The sequence below is a fragment of the Thunnus thynnus genome, chromosome 10, assembly GCF_963924715.1.
Source record: "Thunnus thynnus chromosome 10, fThuThy2.1, whole genome shotgun sequence".
In the NCBI taxonomy this organism is placed as follows: Eukaryota; Metazoa; Chordata; class Actinopteri; order Scombriformes; family Scombridae; genus Thunnus; species Thunnus thynnus.
Genome location: NC_089526.1, coordinates 6,332,664 through 6,348,804, shown reverse-complemented (window position 1 = coordinate 6,348,804; position 16,141 = coordinate 6,332,664). Strand labels below are relative to the sequence as shown.

At 38.0% G+C, this 16,141-nt stretch overlaps 2 protein-coding genes and 1 long non-coding RNA gene across 4 annotated transcripts; 2 read left to right on the top strand and 1 right to left on the bottom strand.

The window, feature by feature from the left end:
- Positions 1–647: 647 nt before the first annotated feature.
- On the bottom strand, positions 648–12,862 carry LOC137190906 (uncharacterized). The gene is made up of 3 exons (XR_010930317.1): positions 12,825–12,862; positions 1,264–1,361; positions 648–1,179 (listed from the first exon to the last, which is right to left on the bottom strand). It is a non-coding gene; the product is annotated as an uncharacterized lncRNA (long non-coding RNA).
- Positions 7,775–11,679, top strand: si:dkey-30e9.6 (uncharacterized protein LOC564083 homolog). The gene is made up of 4 exons (XM_067600634.1): positions 7,775–8,487; positions 8,683–8,767; positions 9,061–9,203; positions 10,446–11,679. Exons 1-4 carry the CDS (start codon positions 8,053–8,055, stop codon positions 10,530–10,532), a joined length of 750 nt encoding a protein of 249 aa, XP_067456735.1. The 5' UTR covers positions 7,775–8,052; the 3' UTR covers positions 10,533–11,679.
- On the top strand, positions 12,291–16,130 carry arl4aa (ADP-ribosylation factor-like 4aa). 2 transcript variants are annotated; one of them, XM_067600635.1, is made up of 2 exons: positions 12,291–12,438; positions 14,644–16,130. In XM_067600635.1, the coding sequence occupies exon 2, from the start codon at positions 14,745–14,747 to the stop codon at positions 15,345–15,347; it is 603 nt and encodes a 200-aa protein (XP_067456736.1). In that variant the 5' UTR covers positions 12,291–12,438; positions 14,644–14,744; the 3' UTR covers positions 15,348–16,130. The 2 variants fall into 2 exon arrangements, with proteins under 2 accessions (XP_067456736.1, XP_067456737.1); XM_067600636.1 differs by lacking the exon at positions 12,291–12,438 and adding an exon at positions 12,691–13,211.
- The last annotated feature ends 11 nt before the right edge of the window (positions 16,131–16,141 follow it).

Genomic DNA, 16,141 nt, shown 5'->3' with positions numbered 1-16,141 from the left:
CTTGGACCATCAACCTGGTAAGAGCCTGGAATAGCCATCAGGTAAAAAACCTTAACCCACTTTCTTCCTGTCTCCTCATGCCTCGACTTACACAACCAGCAATTAAATCTCAATTGGCCCCCCTGGATGGAAAATATGAATCTGTGTCAAGTGAACATATAACACACAGTACATGACATGCATGAGTTTGTACCTTTCAAGTTAAATCCAGGGAGCAAAAAAAAAAAAAAAAAAAAGAAGCAGTAAACAAATGAGGATAATTACCTCGTTTAATACCTTAATCTACACACAAACTCATTTTGTGCAATTTTCTCTCATTATAATCAGTTTTGCAGACGTGGGAGCACTTCAGCGTCCCCCGGGGAATGTGATATCAGCTAAATGATGCAGGGACTGCAAACTGTATATAATTACCTTAACCTCTACCGCTGACAGGAAAACTGATTGCACAACTTTAAAGTCTTAAAATGTACACGAGGAGAACACAAGAAGAAGAAAAGCACACGAAAATAACAGACTCTGGCACAAATAAATCATTCACAGGCGGTTCAATGTCAAAAATTATTATTTTTATTTGTAACTATTATAGCAACATATATACATATATACATACATTTACATATATATGTGTGTGTGTGGACATGGACATTTACCACCCTAACATCTATGCTGGACTGGACCTTGGGACCCTTCAAGTCCTCCAGGTTTATTCTGAAAAAACTGCCTTTATTTTTTATGCACCAAACACATGGAATAAACACATCCTCAAGATCAACACTCTCGCTACCCCTGGACAATACAAGACTATGATCTGAAACCACTTCACCTCAGTGTGCAATTGTTTTCACTGAGTATTTTTCTTCCTCTGATCTATTTAACCCCACGTGTTTTGTTTTTAACCCAGTATTTCAACATCATTGCAAATGAGGACAACCTCAATGAGGTTTGAATGAATGGATGAATGAATATATGATGCATACATGTAGTGAATCACCTATAAGCTCCTCCACTTACCACTGACAATTTGAATAATGATGTGGTTTACAGCAGTCGGACCAGAACCAAGCCAACATGTTCAGAAGCCAGGTACAGTAAATCCTCCAACACCATGTTGTGCAGGTACATTTTCCCAGTTTTTTTCCTCTGTGTCTTCTTTGCTGTTGTGTCTCCCTCCATCACCTGCAGGGAAATCACAAACATCAGCTGAAATTAATAATTCAACACATCTACAGGACTAAATCAGCTCTCTGATTTATAGCCCACCTGAGGCTGCTCACACTCAGTAAAAAGGTGAAAGTGCTTATTTTGTAGGTCTCAAGCACATTGGGGTGATGGGCTTCCCTACTGCCTTTGTTGGGCCCCTGTGGGGAAGATTTGGAAAACATCATGTAATAATTCCTCAAACTGTCTTGTTTAACAAGCGCATGTTGTTTTGACAACAGTTGGAGAAGTAAGGTTTGTCTTAATCATCCAGGTGTTACGATGGAGAAAGTTGAACCCAAACTACTTGGATTCGGATTGTGGAGCCAAACAAATTTCTCAAATCCCAAACTTAAGTAAAGGTGGCATCACCTTAGTGGAAAAGTGGTGTATTATATCAGTGTTTTCCAACATTTTTTGGTCTGATGTTCATTGGCACCACTCAAATATGTGTTTACTGTATGAATCGATTACAAACTGGATGTTATATAGCACTATTATTGATCTAAAACAGATATTGTAGGAATATATTTTCAAATAACCAACATACAACAATTTAGCCCTTACTTTCAGCTAACAATTTCAACAGTTTATCCATTACTTCCATTACTTACATCCTCGCGATTTCAACTGTTAGATCATAGCTTTGAGCTAATTACTTTTAACTAACTATTTCAACCATTTTTTTTCACACACTCTCATTGCAACACATGGTGTTAATGTGTTACAACTGACTCAGGTTGATGGTCAGTTGTACAGTTGAGTTTAGTGGGTTGCAGAAGGACCTTTTGGGGTACAAGTTGGGAATAACTGTGCTATAAAAAAACAGTCCTGCGTTTTAATTTTTACTTTGGTAAAAGTTGTAAATGTACTCAAGTGTGAAGTAAATGAAAAGTAAAGTACTCATTGTACAGAGGAATATAGTTAGTTTTTCTGTTTGGATTTACAGGCTTTTAGATACATTTGGGGCATTTTGTGCCTTCATCAGACAGAATGAAGGAATAAACTTAAATGAGGGGTGTTGTTACTACAAGGTTAGTATGTTAAACCTCTAGACCACTAGGATATGCTTGCTGTCAGATCTCCTGAAGAAGGAGAAATATTAGGAAAGAGGGAGGGGAGACAGGACAGAAGAAAGGAAATAATGAAAGAAAGAAAGAAGGAAGAAAGAAAAGACAAAAAACAAAATTATATTTGCATTTTTTCTAGAGCTTATCTCATGTTTTAAATGTAAAGTCTACTTCTGCAAAGTAACTGCAGCTATCAGATGAATCCTTTGTCGAGTACTGAGTTCAATATTTCCTTCTGAACTGCAGTAGAGAAAAAAAATAGTCTCCCAAAATGAAAATGCAATACTTGATTACTGGTAAATGTACTTAACATATCAGAACTGCTGAGTTTGGGTTTGTTTTGTGATTGGGCCACGCTGCAGAAGGAACTGTTTTGTGTTTGGTTACTGTAGAGGACAAATGTGACCTCAGAGCAGCTGGGTCATGACACGAGCTATTCCTGCCTCAGCCCCCGACATCCAGCCTCCCATCACATGCCACAAACCAGACTGACCACTCATCACTATCTACCAACAATGCAAACAATGTCTACACACTCACTCTGATCCAGTAACAAATCAATATTCTTTCAGAGTCAAACATAACTTAAGACTATAACAGTTATAAAATAGTTAGTTGTGACATAACGAATAATTCTGGGACTATCTCTTGTTTGTAGGTGTATTTTTCTTTCTCCTGTAGATGCTGAATTTAGATGACATGATGACTGACATATCTCCAGTGCAGTTACAATAAAATTTGAGAGTCTAAAATGTTACAGAAACTAAAACTATGACAGTAAACTCCACAGTTTGGTGTCAGCAACTCAGAAACAAAGAGCAAGAACTTCTTTCAAGGTTCTCCTTATTATTTTAAACTGATACACAACAATTACACGCGCAGAAATACATACAGTTGTAGAATATGAGGAGATACACATTTATACACTAACACTAGTATCAATAGACTTCAATGCACATTTTTCTTCTTTGTAGATTTATAAGGAACTCCTCACAATGTGTATGTGTATGAGGTAAGTTCTTGCTACATGTGGTCCGTCTAGTAACAATTTTGCTTAAGAATAGATGTTAAAAATACAACTATGGTTAGTTTGGCTGTTTTGGTGCTGAGGAAACCCGAGTGGGATGCCTATTTTAGTCCAACTGTTTCATCAAGACCAGACAATGTTGCACAACTTCAAGTTTACTTTGCAAAAGTACTTTTGCGTTTATTTGTGCTTAAATTCTGAACAAAGCTTGTGTTTTAAACAAATTTGACTACTTTTTAACTTCAGATTTCAACCAAAACTACTGTAAAATGCACTGTACAATGACTTGTACTATTGTCTTGTCATTTCCTGAGCTCAGGAATTAGGAATTGCTTATGGAAGTTGAGGTAGATGTGGGAGGTTAAGGAAAATGTGCACTGTAAAAAGTAAATAATGCCGTTTCATCACAAAATAGCAAATCAAAAAGCCAAACCTATGAATGAAATCAGTATCACAAATTCATAACTAGCCCTGTATGAGTCTGTTTCATCCACATTTATTACATTTCAGGATTTACCGCATTTCATTTAACATTGTTTGATTTACAGCATATCCCCTCCTCCATCTGAGCCAAGATGAAAGCAAAGAGGAAAAGGAAGGAAGAGCGTCTGATTTGATGGGATGGGCAGTGATGGCAAAAACCAGAAATCTTCTCTTGTCTCAGTAACGATGCTCAAACAACAGTAAAAACAGATGGAGGTCCTGACACACAGTCAGACGTTGGAAATGAGTCCATAAATGAAACCAGTATATGGGAAACCATGTCTTTAGCTTAGCCTCGGATTCTCAATCTCAGCTTGTTTCTACTTCCTCCAGCAGTTACGTAGCTATAATTTACAAGCTTCTGTGTGTTGCAGCATTACTTATCTGTAGTGCTTTTTCTCTGTGTTCAAACAACGATGCAATTAGGCACCATCATGTTGTCAGAGTGACGTAGAGACGACTCTGAAAAGCAGGGTCAATAGTAGCATCTCGGGCTGTCACGTCTGACAAAAGGCTCCCATAATTGTTTCAGCCAAACCACTGATTGCACAGTGGCTGTAAATGTCACTGGATACAATGGCAGGACTTTTTCAGACACAGAGCTGCAGGGCCAGAGGTCGAAAGGAGCCTATGTAGGTGGAGGCTCCTGGTTTTACAGGGGCAAGGAGGTCAGCTCCCTGACAGGCGCTGTTTGGTCTCAGCTCAGGTTTCCTGTTGCCTTTGCCCCCTTGAGTCAGCTGTCCCAGTCGGTACAAACAAAGTGATTGCCGTGACAACTGTCTGGATAAACTCTCAAGCATACAGATCAGTGTTTACATGAGGGGATCTCCTCTGCCTTTGTAAATCACAGCTATGACCTCTTATACTACTGTTTTTCTACCATTATGACCTCTCATAACACATTTGGTCCTGATCAGTGACAAAAGAGAGACTGTATTTTTAAAGGATTCCTGACCTCTAGTAAGTTATGATAGCTTTTAATGAAACAGTGAAATGAAAATTAAATCATTTCCAGGTTTTGGCTGTAGTCAAGAAGGAATTGGAAAAAATATATTAGCAGTTCATCATGGAGTTAGAAAAAAATCATCCACTTGATCTAAATGCTGTATAATAATCCATTGTTGGCTCTTTCAAGGCACAGTGTGTCCACCAGCTCCGTCCTCCATGTTTAGAGCAACCATACATACAAATATATGTATGAAGAAGATTTTTTTATACCATATGGTATTATTTTAGTGAGCGCTCATTCTGTACTGTCTGCTTATAGTTACATGTATGTATTATTTAAAGCTGTATTTTATTTAAACACCTGTCTATTTACACATTCAGCAGACACGGAGCAACATTAGCATTCATTTGTTGTTTTTCTGGCCACCTGCTGAGTTCTTTTATTATATATTCTTTCTCCTTCTAGCTCTGTTTTACTCTCTACCTCTAACTCCTGAGGGAAATATCTGCTGTTTTAACTGCTAAATGCCTCACTATTGTTGTTTGGTGTTGGGCAGGTAGTCTGCTGTCGCCTTATCAGAGATTTTTTTTTTTGCTGAATATAGTTGCTGTAGCTGGAAATTGGGTTGTTGAGAGCAGTGAGAGTGAAACAAAACAGTAAAGTTGTGGGTCCAAAAACCAAAACAATGAGCTGAAAGACACCAAATCACTCTGTTGAGCTGAGGGGGAATTGCAGGGTTGGGTGATAAATCTCTGAGTAGTCTTTTCATCCATTACAAAACTATTGATAAGTGCAGCTTTAAACTCATTAACACACTGACGGCAAGTACCCTCTATCACGAGTGTGCCTCTTTCTTTGTTTTTCACAAAAAAGAACGAGATTCTAATCATAATCATGATAAAAGTCTATAATAATCTATAGTCATAATCATAATAAAAAGGAAAGCTTTCTGATAAAGACCACAATGATGTTTATAGATGGGATCATCAGTAATAAATCTAATTGATGAGTCATAAACAGCATGCAGGGACTTTAACATAGTGGGAGCTGCATGTCAATCATCTCCTTAGTCCAACATGAAAGAAAGGTTGATTAACAACCAACCATAATACAGGAAAAAGGGGAAAACATTTGCTGTACTGTAATATTTTTGATATTCACATATAGTGAGATTTGATCACTTCAGAAGCCAGATGTTCTGCACTAATTAATCATTCAAAGCATAAAGGAAAAACAGCACCCTTTCCTTTTTACTACAAGCTCCTTTCCAGACTATTTCCCTGACTTTTCTGGGAGGTTTAGTCTGTAAAAATGTCTTATGTAGCAGACATTAAACAGCTTTCATCCAGAGTGATTGCAGTACGGAGGGCATCTGGAAGAAGCATCATCTCTGCATGCCAAGTCCCTGCCTGTCTCTCGAGACTCCCTACATACGTAAGCATTCATTATGCTGCAGTACACTGAGTTACCAGGACTGTTTCAAATGAATTTAAAGTCAGGTGGCCAAAGCTCAACCTTTGTTCCTCTCAGTCTGTTCACCTCTTCACTGCCACAGAGGCCACAGACTGGATCCTACTGCTTACTTAGCTGTGTTTTATCTTCTCTGCTCAGTCTGAACTTTACAACTATTTTATAAAACCAGAATTAGTGAGGGGACTGAACTGTCTGTTTCTATCTAAAAACTGAAAATAGCACTCAGTATCATCTGTTTTCTGACTGTTCACAACTGCTTGACTCCGGTATCTGCTGCCATCTAGTGGAGTCATTTAAACATTACACACACAATTGTTTTGTGAGAACATTATACAGACTGTCCTGAGTTCCCTGAAGACTTAACTCAACATTAAAGGCCATATGTGATAATTAAAATCTTATGAGATTATAGGATCTTCCATGTTATTCTGACAATATAAGTTTTTTGTTGGTAGAAATATGAGACATCGCTTGCTTTTATATTCTGCTCCTTCCCCCTGGAACAATGTACATTTACATTTTCTGAACTTGTGTTTTCTAGTTTAAGGTTTGGAAATACATACCTGTTTATGAATTTAACTGGATATTGTCTATACCCTTTCATAGCATGTAGCAGTTGTCTTAGCCTGTATATGTTTGTATTTGTTGTAACAATGTTTCATGCTGCTCTCTTGGCTAGGTCTCTCTACAAATAGAGGTTTTAAGACGTTTACCTGGTTAAATAAAGGAAAAACAAAACAAATCCCAGTGAAACATACTTCATCCATTACTGCTACATGCCTAAACCTTACCCTTACCCTAACCTTGATCTATGCATCATTTCTACTTTAACCAAAAACCAAGTCTTAACCCTAAAGTTATGACAAGCCTTTTGGATACCTAAGATGGAAGACGATTCCCCACAATGTGACAGATTAAACAGGATTTCTATTACGCCTCTACAAAATCTGAAAACACAAATTCCTTCCTAAAGAAATAACTTCAACAAAGTTCTTGCACACCATATAAGCTTAATGATGGGTGTGCAGGACCAAAAACTCTAAACTATAAACAAAGATCTGAACCAGATATCCTGCACTCTGCCTGTCACTTGTACTTGCTTTATTTAATTACTAATGTTTGCTTACGTCATAATTAAATAAAGTCAGTACGGCTGACTTGCAGTGTGTGGGGGATTTTTGGTTCACTCAGTTTTCTTCAGCAAGGAAAGCATGACTATCTACTGGATTGTTTACTAACCTAAATAGGAAACTGTTTTGGATTTGGAGTTTGTTAATCCAGCAGAGTAAAGGTTTACTCCTTGAGGCATTTGGTGCACTCAAACTGATCGCAAACTGGCAAATATCCATGTCTACATGTGATGATCTGATGATGTTGTCATAATCACCACTGAACAACATGAGTGTTTTCCACATGTCAAATTTATAAATGTAAAACTACATTTAAAATTTAAAGTTTTGAAATACACATACAATTTGTTTCTATGGGTTTTTAAAAGGTGCATTGCTATTCAGAGGGCACATTGTTTGCACTGTTGCTAAGTTCCTGATTTCTGCTTTTGTTGAATGTCCAACTGAGCTCGGCCCACTTAACTTAATTCTTTTTGTTAAGACTAAAGCTGCTGGTTACCAAGCAGCACTTTTTATGTGTTGTGTCTGTAATCAGCTCTTGTGCCACACTGTCTCTTACTTTCTCCTGGGGCCACTGCTATGTTCCTGACGTATGAAGTAACAGTTCAACCTCAAACTCTGTGGATTTAAACTTCTAAGTGTCTAGAAGTGACAGGCCAGTAGATATCTCCATGAAATTCAAGGTAAGCAGATAACTTATTTGTCCATCAACAAGTCAAAATGATTCCATATGGTTTGTTGCACCCGCTGTCCTCAGTCCGCTTTGAAGAAAAAACCCAGTTCTCTGCAAGTCAGGATCTCTCCTTAGCAAGAAGCAAATGGTTCACAGTCCCCGAGACTGAGAGCCGAGGCGATGTGTGGAGCATCAAGCCGCCCGATTTCTCTCTTAAACTGTACAGGTCTCTGTCAGTTCCTCAAAAGAAAGAAAGAAAGCCACATCCAAATCTAGCTGTATCACAACCAAGTGAAACAAAGTGGAGAACTGGAATATTTCTGCCAAATGTTTTACACAAGAGTCACGAGAGGAAAGACTCTCCAAAGTTCATCACATCATATCGGCCTCCTGATGCTCTGGAGTCTGAGCTTATGTTCGTCAAGAGGGGGAAATACCCTTCTGGGCCTTTCAAGAACCACAAACCTCATAACTTCAGACCGGTAAGTGTCTGTAAACACAAAATATATATGTTTGCTGTGTCTATCTTGAAGACAAAATAGTGATAAATATACAGACCGAACTGAATATGAGAGAGGACAGCATGTTGTAATGTTTGATTTGACCACAAGATGGCGATACACACAAATGATTGACCTGAAGAAAATGAACTTTTTCTTTTTATTACCTCACTTCAGCTTGATGAAGACCTTCCAGACGTAGTAACTGCTTATGAGAGGGATCCTGGTAACCTCAATTTAAAATTAAGGCACTTGGACATCAGTAAGTGGTTCTTTCTCTGAGTTAATTGTGGCTTCAACTTTGTCTCAGACTCTTGTAGTCTGAATTTACTTCTAAACTGTGTCACCACCAGTCATTGAACAAATACATTTCGTGCCAAAGTCTGCACACAAAAGAAAAAAATGCCTGTTATTGGATCATGAGTTGAGAGTTTCACTCAACAGGATTTAAACAAGAGTTGTTTAGTCTTACTCAGTCAAAAGCTTATTTCCGTACATTGTTGAATACAATGTCTGCACCAACAAATTAATAAATAAATATCTTTTATATTCCAGTGCGTACCACCAGATCAGAGTCAGACTTTAGTTCGAGGGACACCAAGACAAGGATGAACACCTATAAACCTGCAGAACCCAGATGGGATGCGAGGCTCATGCTCCCTCACCGACCCTGGCCTCCAAAATCAGCTTCCTACACAGTCAGTGTTGCAACATCATAGCTACATAAAAAGGCACTTCTAATACTTGTATGTAATGTAATAAACACATAGTGTGTGCTGTAAAAATTAAAGGGCAGTATTTACTTATGTTGATTATAGTGGTCAAGTGAAACTACAAATTACAAGTGATTACAGTAAAACATTGTCAGAGGTACATTTCCTGGTCTATAGTTTTATTCTGGGGCCCTGACTTTTGACTTTCAGGGAGCATTTTTACATACGTTCACCTCAAGTTTTGGTTTGACTATGTTTAACATAGAGATCCAACATTATAACAGTATATAAATGATAGAAAATAACAAAAAGCATGCTATATGCCCTATAAAGGGGACATATTATAGACATTTACAGGTCTATAATTATATTCTGGAGCTCTACTGGAATATTTTTGCATGATTTACAGTTCAAAAAACTCCTTGTTTATCTTATACTGGCCCTTTATGCAGCTCCTCAGTTCAGCCTCTGTCTGAAAGAGGCCATTTTAGCTCCTGTGTCTGTAAGGCTCCCCTTCTGATGAGCCCAGTCTGTTCTGATTGGCTGGCTCCACGATGCTGCCCCTTGGCAGACTTCTACCGGCTCTGGACGCCATATAAACAACAATAGTAGTCGTATTTCACTACTTTTTCTAATTCTTTACTCAAAATGTCAATTTCTCAAATACATCTGCACATGTTCAAGAACTATCCAATACAAAATATGAGTGGACAATGTGAAAAAGCCGTAGAACAACCTTAGCAACAAGGTTGTTCAAGACAACCAAGGCAACCAAGACAATATGACAACCACAATCTGTCATCAGTTTGATGAGCAAGAGGTAACTTTGCAAATGAGGCGTTCAGAGCAGGCTGAAGCTCTGGCTTTTGACTTTCAGGAAGCATTTCTACATATGTTCACCTCAAGTTTTGGAAGTTTGACCATGTTTAACATAGACATCCCACATTATAACAGTGTATAAATGATGGAAAATCACCAAAAGCGTAATATGTCTCCTTTAAGCTGTACAGGACCACTGAATAAAATAAGATCATCAAAGTATTACACATCCATGAGAATATATACTCAGAAAACAAAGATATACATGTAATAAAATAATTAAAACCACGTGGCTTCTGGTGGTTTATATGCTTTAATTGTTTGAGTCTACCAAACAGGAACAGTGATTGCAACAGTTACAACTGTTTACCGTTACACCTATACTGACACTAAATGTCTGTTTCACAGAGACACCGGCGAAGACGAGGAGCCTACAGTGCGTTCTTGGACCGTGTGGAGGAGAAACTCTCAAAATCCTGGAAAAACAGATCATGATTCTCTTTTTAAATGTGTTTTTTAAATTAGTTTAACATGTGCATATTTGTTTTCCTTTAAAAAAAAGTGTAATGTGGTTCCAAATTATAGACTGTACAAACAGGAAATAGGGATGAAAAACTTGATAAAATACAGTTGTGATCATAAAACACAGCAAAACAGTGATGCTTTAGGAAAGAAATAAGAGTATAAGACATTGTTAAGGAGCACAACAGTGACTATGCATATAGTTTTATGTTGTAGCCACAAGGTTTGGATTTGTTTCAATACAGTGTAAATGAAAAACAGCTACAGTATGTTATTGTTGAGTGGTAACGCAGCTGAAAGCACAAAAAAATGGAAAAAAAAGGTATTATTAGAGATTATTTTAGCTTTAAGATGATGGCAGAAGACATGCAGTGATTGTGGTGTCATGAACCACTTTAAGAAGCCCACTGGTCCACTGACAGCTGCTCATTCGGCACCCCAAGAAATATAAACACATGAAGCCTGCACATGTTCGAAGCATATCTGAAATAGCTGCGTTGAATGAACCATCTGTGACTCTGTGCATAACTCACACACTAAATATAAAATCAAAAGAATATCAGCAACTGCATTAAACCGCATGACCCCCAAAGGCTGCTGTATGTTTTTTCTTATCATCTTTTCATAACATAGAGAAATAAAATCTTCCATCTCATTAAAAAAGGCTTATTGCAGCATGGATAATAAAGATTTTATTTACTAGTGTCATTGATCTTTACAAAAAGTGAACTATATGACTTTTAAAGTAGACTATAGTATCATATTAGGACATATGATCTAGATGTTTATATGTTTTTTGTATGTTTTTTCATTCTTTGCTACTTTTATATACTTTGTTCTGTTTTATTGCCAAATTTATTGTTTTATTCTATTCTAATGGAAAACATTTTAATATTTGCTAATACATTTTCTTAGTGTGTAGTGTGGAGAGGGCTACAGCTGCATTTCACTGTGCAATCCTGTGTTGTATAATGACAATAAAACTGAATCTTGAACCTAAAATATGTACAAAAATGAAACATTTTAGAGCCAGTTTAGAATTAATGAAAGATGACTGAATACCTTAAATAATAGTTGTTGAGCCGCAACATTAAGTTGATTAATGAGTTGTCAACTATTAAATTAATCACCAACTATTTTGATGATCGATTAATTGTTTTGTATTGAATTCCATTTACTTGACCTCTTTTTTGTCATTACTCCTAGTTGTTATCTGTTGTTTTCTGCACTGCACACAAATATCTAGGGATCAATAAAGTTATCTAATCTTATTCTATGACAATAAACTTAATATCTTTGGGTTGTGGACTGTTGGCCGGGACAAAACAGGACATTTGAGGACATCACCTTAAGTTCTGGGAAGCAGTGGTTGACATGTTTCACCATTTTCTGACATTTTATAGACCAAACAACTAATTGATTAATCGAGAAGATAATCATTAGTCACTATTTAACTGTTAAAAAACTAATAGTTAAATGCCTAATGAGCAGGAACTAACATAATGTATATAATAACTATCCCTTATATGATACATGGTTATATAATGGTGTGGCTGATGCAAACTGTTTTATGTGTTATATTCAGAATATCTGTGTGAAAATAAACAAATCAAACCGACTAAAGATGACCTAAAACAGAAGCAGGTTATGTAAGCCAGTTAGTGTTTGTTACACTTCATGCATGGAGGGCTGCAGTGAGCTGTGGTGCTTTTCCTCTGACCAATCATTTTAAACAAAAACACGCGGATGAATGGGGGCGGTACTGCAGCACAAACACACACACAGTCACACACACTTTTTCTCTCTCTCTTCACACACACAGTCACACACAAACGGACAGAAAAGTGAAAACATGCTGACTCGCCGAGCTGCATCAACGGTAAGTTTGAATTTAGCTTTTAACGGTCAACTGCTAACGTCCAAAATGTCCGGTGAGACCACCAGCTAGTTGGCTACTATCTGAATATTTGTTTATGGTTTAATATGGACTACAAAACAACGCGAATGGACTACAAAACAGCGCTATTGATTCAGCACCTTTGGTTAATACATTTTCCTATAAACGTCTTCTATCTGCACGTTAATGGCACGACAGATTTTGTTATGAACGTCGTCGAAATGGAAGTTTGAACTTTTAACTTTTTTTTTTTTTTTTTTAATTTATGTTCCTTTAATAAGAACATGGAGTTCACACACACCACCGGCTACAACCTGTCCGCAGCTCAACAACTAAATATTAAACGTAAAATGGTGTGACAGACTCACTGAGCAACAGGTGTTCCTGGTTCCCGGGCAGAACTGTGATTGACAGCTGTCTTAGCCAATCAGCTGACAGAGAGGGATGCGTTCGCACCAATCGCATACTCCCGCAGTGTCCGTGTGGGCGTTGATCCAAACCGGGCACACACACACATACACACAGGGAGACGCACACACACACACGTACACAGCAGCAGTGTCATCAGCGGTGGATCCACACAGGACGCCGAGGACAGGCAGGGAGTGTTTGACCGTCTCTGGCGAGGGTTTTCAGTCGTCGTTGTCGACATAAGAGGTGGAAATACACCGGGACTTGAATATCTAAAAGGTTGTTAGACGCTGGAGGGACCGTGATTGTGTTCAGAGCAGGTCTAATGTTTTCTCTACAGACTGGTAGGTAACCAACTGAACTGTGTATGTGTGTTTGTTCACCTGCCATGTGAATACTTGGATGATTCAGGGTGTCAGCCCTCTTGTGATTTTAGTGCAACACCCATCTATGACTGCTATTCAGATAAAATACTGAGTAATTAGAGACTGAACTCAATTTAGCATGTAAAATAATTAAGAAGGATATCATAGTTTACTAATTCCCTATAGGAATGTAACAGTCATACCATATCAGATAAATGAATTAAATGTAGTGTAATAAGGTGGCTATAAACACATTATTTTCTGACTGTTTCAGACATTTTAGGCTATGTAGTAAAATTTGGTGGCTGTAAACTCCCCAGTGTGTGACTTAAGACGCTACAAGTATGAAATGAAGTATATTTCTGTCATGGAACGTTTGATCGTTTTGGGCTCTGTTCAAGCAGGGTAATAAATCAATATAATATAAAAATGGTGATATCAGAATGAATATGATATGTAGGTCACAAGTCTTTTCCTGATCATAAAGGCTGTTTTATATAGTAAGTGACGCACAACTGTGTAGTTTGACTAAATGAAAGGAACAATAAATACCCTTATCTCTGTCTATATAAATAACCATTTCTAAGAATTGCATTGCATGTGAAAATCAAGCACTATTAATCATCCCTAAAATGTCATCACATTTCCTTATATCAACACATGAAGTAAAAAATATTTGTTCTATATGCTGTTGTAATTTTACTGCTCACTTTACAGTGTAATTTTGATGGTTTTTCTCTGTAAATGTGGCCTCACCAAAGTAAATAACCTTCTGTTAGTACTCAAGTAGTTAAGGCTGCATTGATTGATTTTTTTTTTTTTTTTTTTTTGGCCACATGGGTGAAAGCACAACATCTTACATAACCTTATCAAGTTGTTATGCAGAACGTGTTAGCAAATGGTCCAGTTGATACGGAGCAAGTTTAGCATTAATTTTGAGTTTCTGTCAACTGGACGAACAGAAGTCTAGTAGTGACTCTCCTTCTAGCTCTGTATTGGTCTCCAATCACTCTGTAGAAGAATATCTGTCTCTTTAGCTTGCTACATTCTTCACAGTGTTCATTGGCTCGTCACTAACTTTGTCTGCCATTTGGTGCCGGGCAGCCAGAGTTCAGGAGGTTTTTGCTGAAAACAGCAGCCTCCTGAGACGAGGTTGTTGAGTTATGTAATTTGCAGGCCGGAAAACCAAAATATAAGCTAAAAGAGGCTAAAAAAGTGCAGTTGAACTGAAGGCAACGGCAGTTCGCTTTTAATTCTCAGTTGGTTTGTCATTACGAATGATACCTTTCTCGTTACTCATAGTCATGTGATCCATTGTTAATATAAAAATATTGATTAGTGCAACTTTTAAGTGCTACTGCTTCTGTAAGCCTGTGTTTCAACCTTAATAACATGTGCAATATGCTTTCAGGTAATTGCTGCAGTCAATTTGGAATATAAGCAACTCTGAGGATTATTGTTGGACGATTGGATCAAATCTCCCAAATCACTAATCCTTCCCCATGAGGAAAGATGGGGAATGGATTGTCAGAACAACCTAGCATGCTCTCAAGCATCCCGTTCTTCCAGTCTTTTCACATCGCCATCCTCGGGCTGGACTCTGCAGGGAAGACCACCGTCTTGTACAGGCTGCAGTTCAACGAGTTTGTGAACACGGTTCCCACCAAAGGTTTCAATGCAGAGAAGGTCAAAGTGTCTCTGGGTGGCCACAGGACTGTGACGTTCCACTTCTGGGACGTTGGTGGCCAGGAGAAGCTACGCCCTCTGTGGAAGTCGTACACGCGATGCACGGACGGCATCATATTTGTGGTGGACTCTGTGGATGCAGAGCGCATGGAGGAGGCCAAGACAGAGCTCCATAAAATCGCCAAGACCTCTGAAAACCAAGGGGTACCCCTGCTGGTGGTGGCCAACAAACAGGACTTGAGACACTCTCTTGGACTGGCTGAAATCGAGAAATTGCTGGCTCTGAAAGAACTGAGCCCCGCAACACCGTGGCACCTGCAGCCAGCCTGCGCCATCATAGGAGACGGGCTCAAGGAGGGCCTGGAAAGACTCCATGACTTGATCCTGAAACGGAGAAAGGTGCTTCGACAGCAGAAGAAAAAGAGATGAACTTCACAAGAAAGACTTGTCTACTTTTTAATGTGTGAAGGAAACATAAAGGATGTTCTCCTGAGTGGATACAAGCATCCACTGCAGGTCCAGATTCAACACGCTGAGTTTTATCAGTCCAAAATTGAGCTTTAGGATTCCCGGTCTTGGTCTTGTGAGGATGCTGTTGATCAGGAAGTGACACAAAAAGGAATATAGTATGAAGATGAGAAAGTCTCAGACATGTGTGGGTATAAAGAGTTTATATGGTTCAAAAAGCACGGATGGTTTGGGGTCTGGAAGGGTGATAGAAGTTGTTTTTAGGATGCTGTATGATTCATTAATGGCTCATGGCTGTTCCAAACATTATTACCAAAAATAATTTAAGAAAAGACATTGACTAGTTGAAGGGTTATTTTGGTAAATGAATGAACATCATTTCACCAGAGGGGCAATGAAATGTCATTAACATCACATTTTATTTTACAGTTTTATGTTATTATAACTTGTTATTTTTTTACACTGGACTTTCTTTGTGAAAGAAAAGTATTATTGTGCATTATTGCATTATTATCGATTTGTTTGCTGTCTTATATCTCTCAAGTTTATTTTTCAAAAGCACTTTAGAGTATCACTTTTTATTGAGTTTACAGTTTTTAAATAGAGCATATTGTGTTGAATTTTACAGAAATGTTTGGGCAAAATACAACAGATGCTACTGTACAGTAGGTGGTCCTCATCGGCCACATTGTCACTAGACAGGTTATGCATTATGTTTTGCTAAATAAAACATATTTAGACCAATGTTGACAATG

Excerpts from the sequence above, each read along its gene's own strand:
- si:dkey-30e9.6 (XM_067600634.1), top strand. The coding sequence starts at position 8,053 with ATGATTCCATATGGTTTGTTGCACCCGCTGTCCTCAGTCCGCTTTGAA. Across the intron at positions 8,768-9,060 it reads ATTAAGGCACTTGGACATCA|TGCGTACCACCAGATCAGAG; the intron begins GTAAGTGGTTCT and ends TTTATATTCCAG. Across the intron at positions 9,204-10,445 it reads CAAAATCAGCTTCCTACACA|AGACACCGGCGAAGACGAGG; the intron begins GTCAGTGTTGCA and ends TCTGTTTCACAG.
- arl4aa (XM_067600635.1), top strand. The coding sequence starts at position 14,745 with ATGGGGAATGGATTGTCAGAACAACCTAGCATGCTCTCAAGCATCCCG.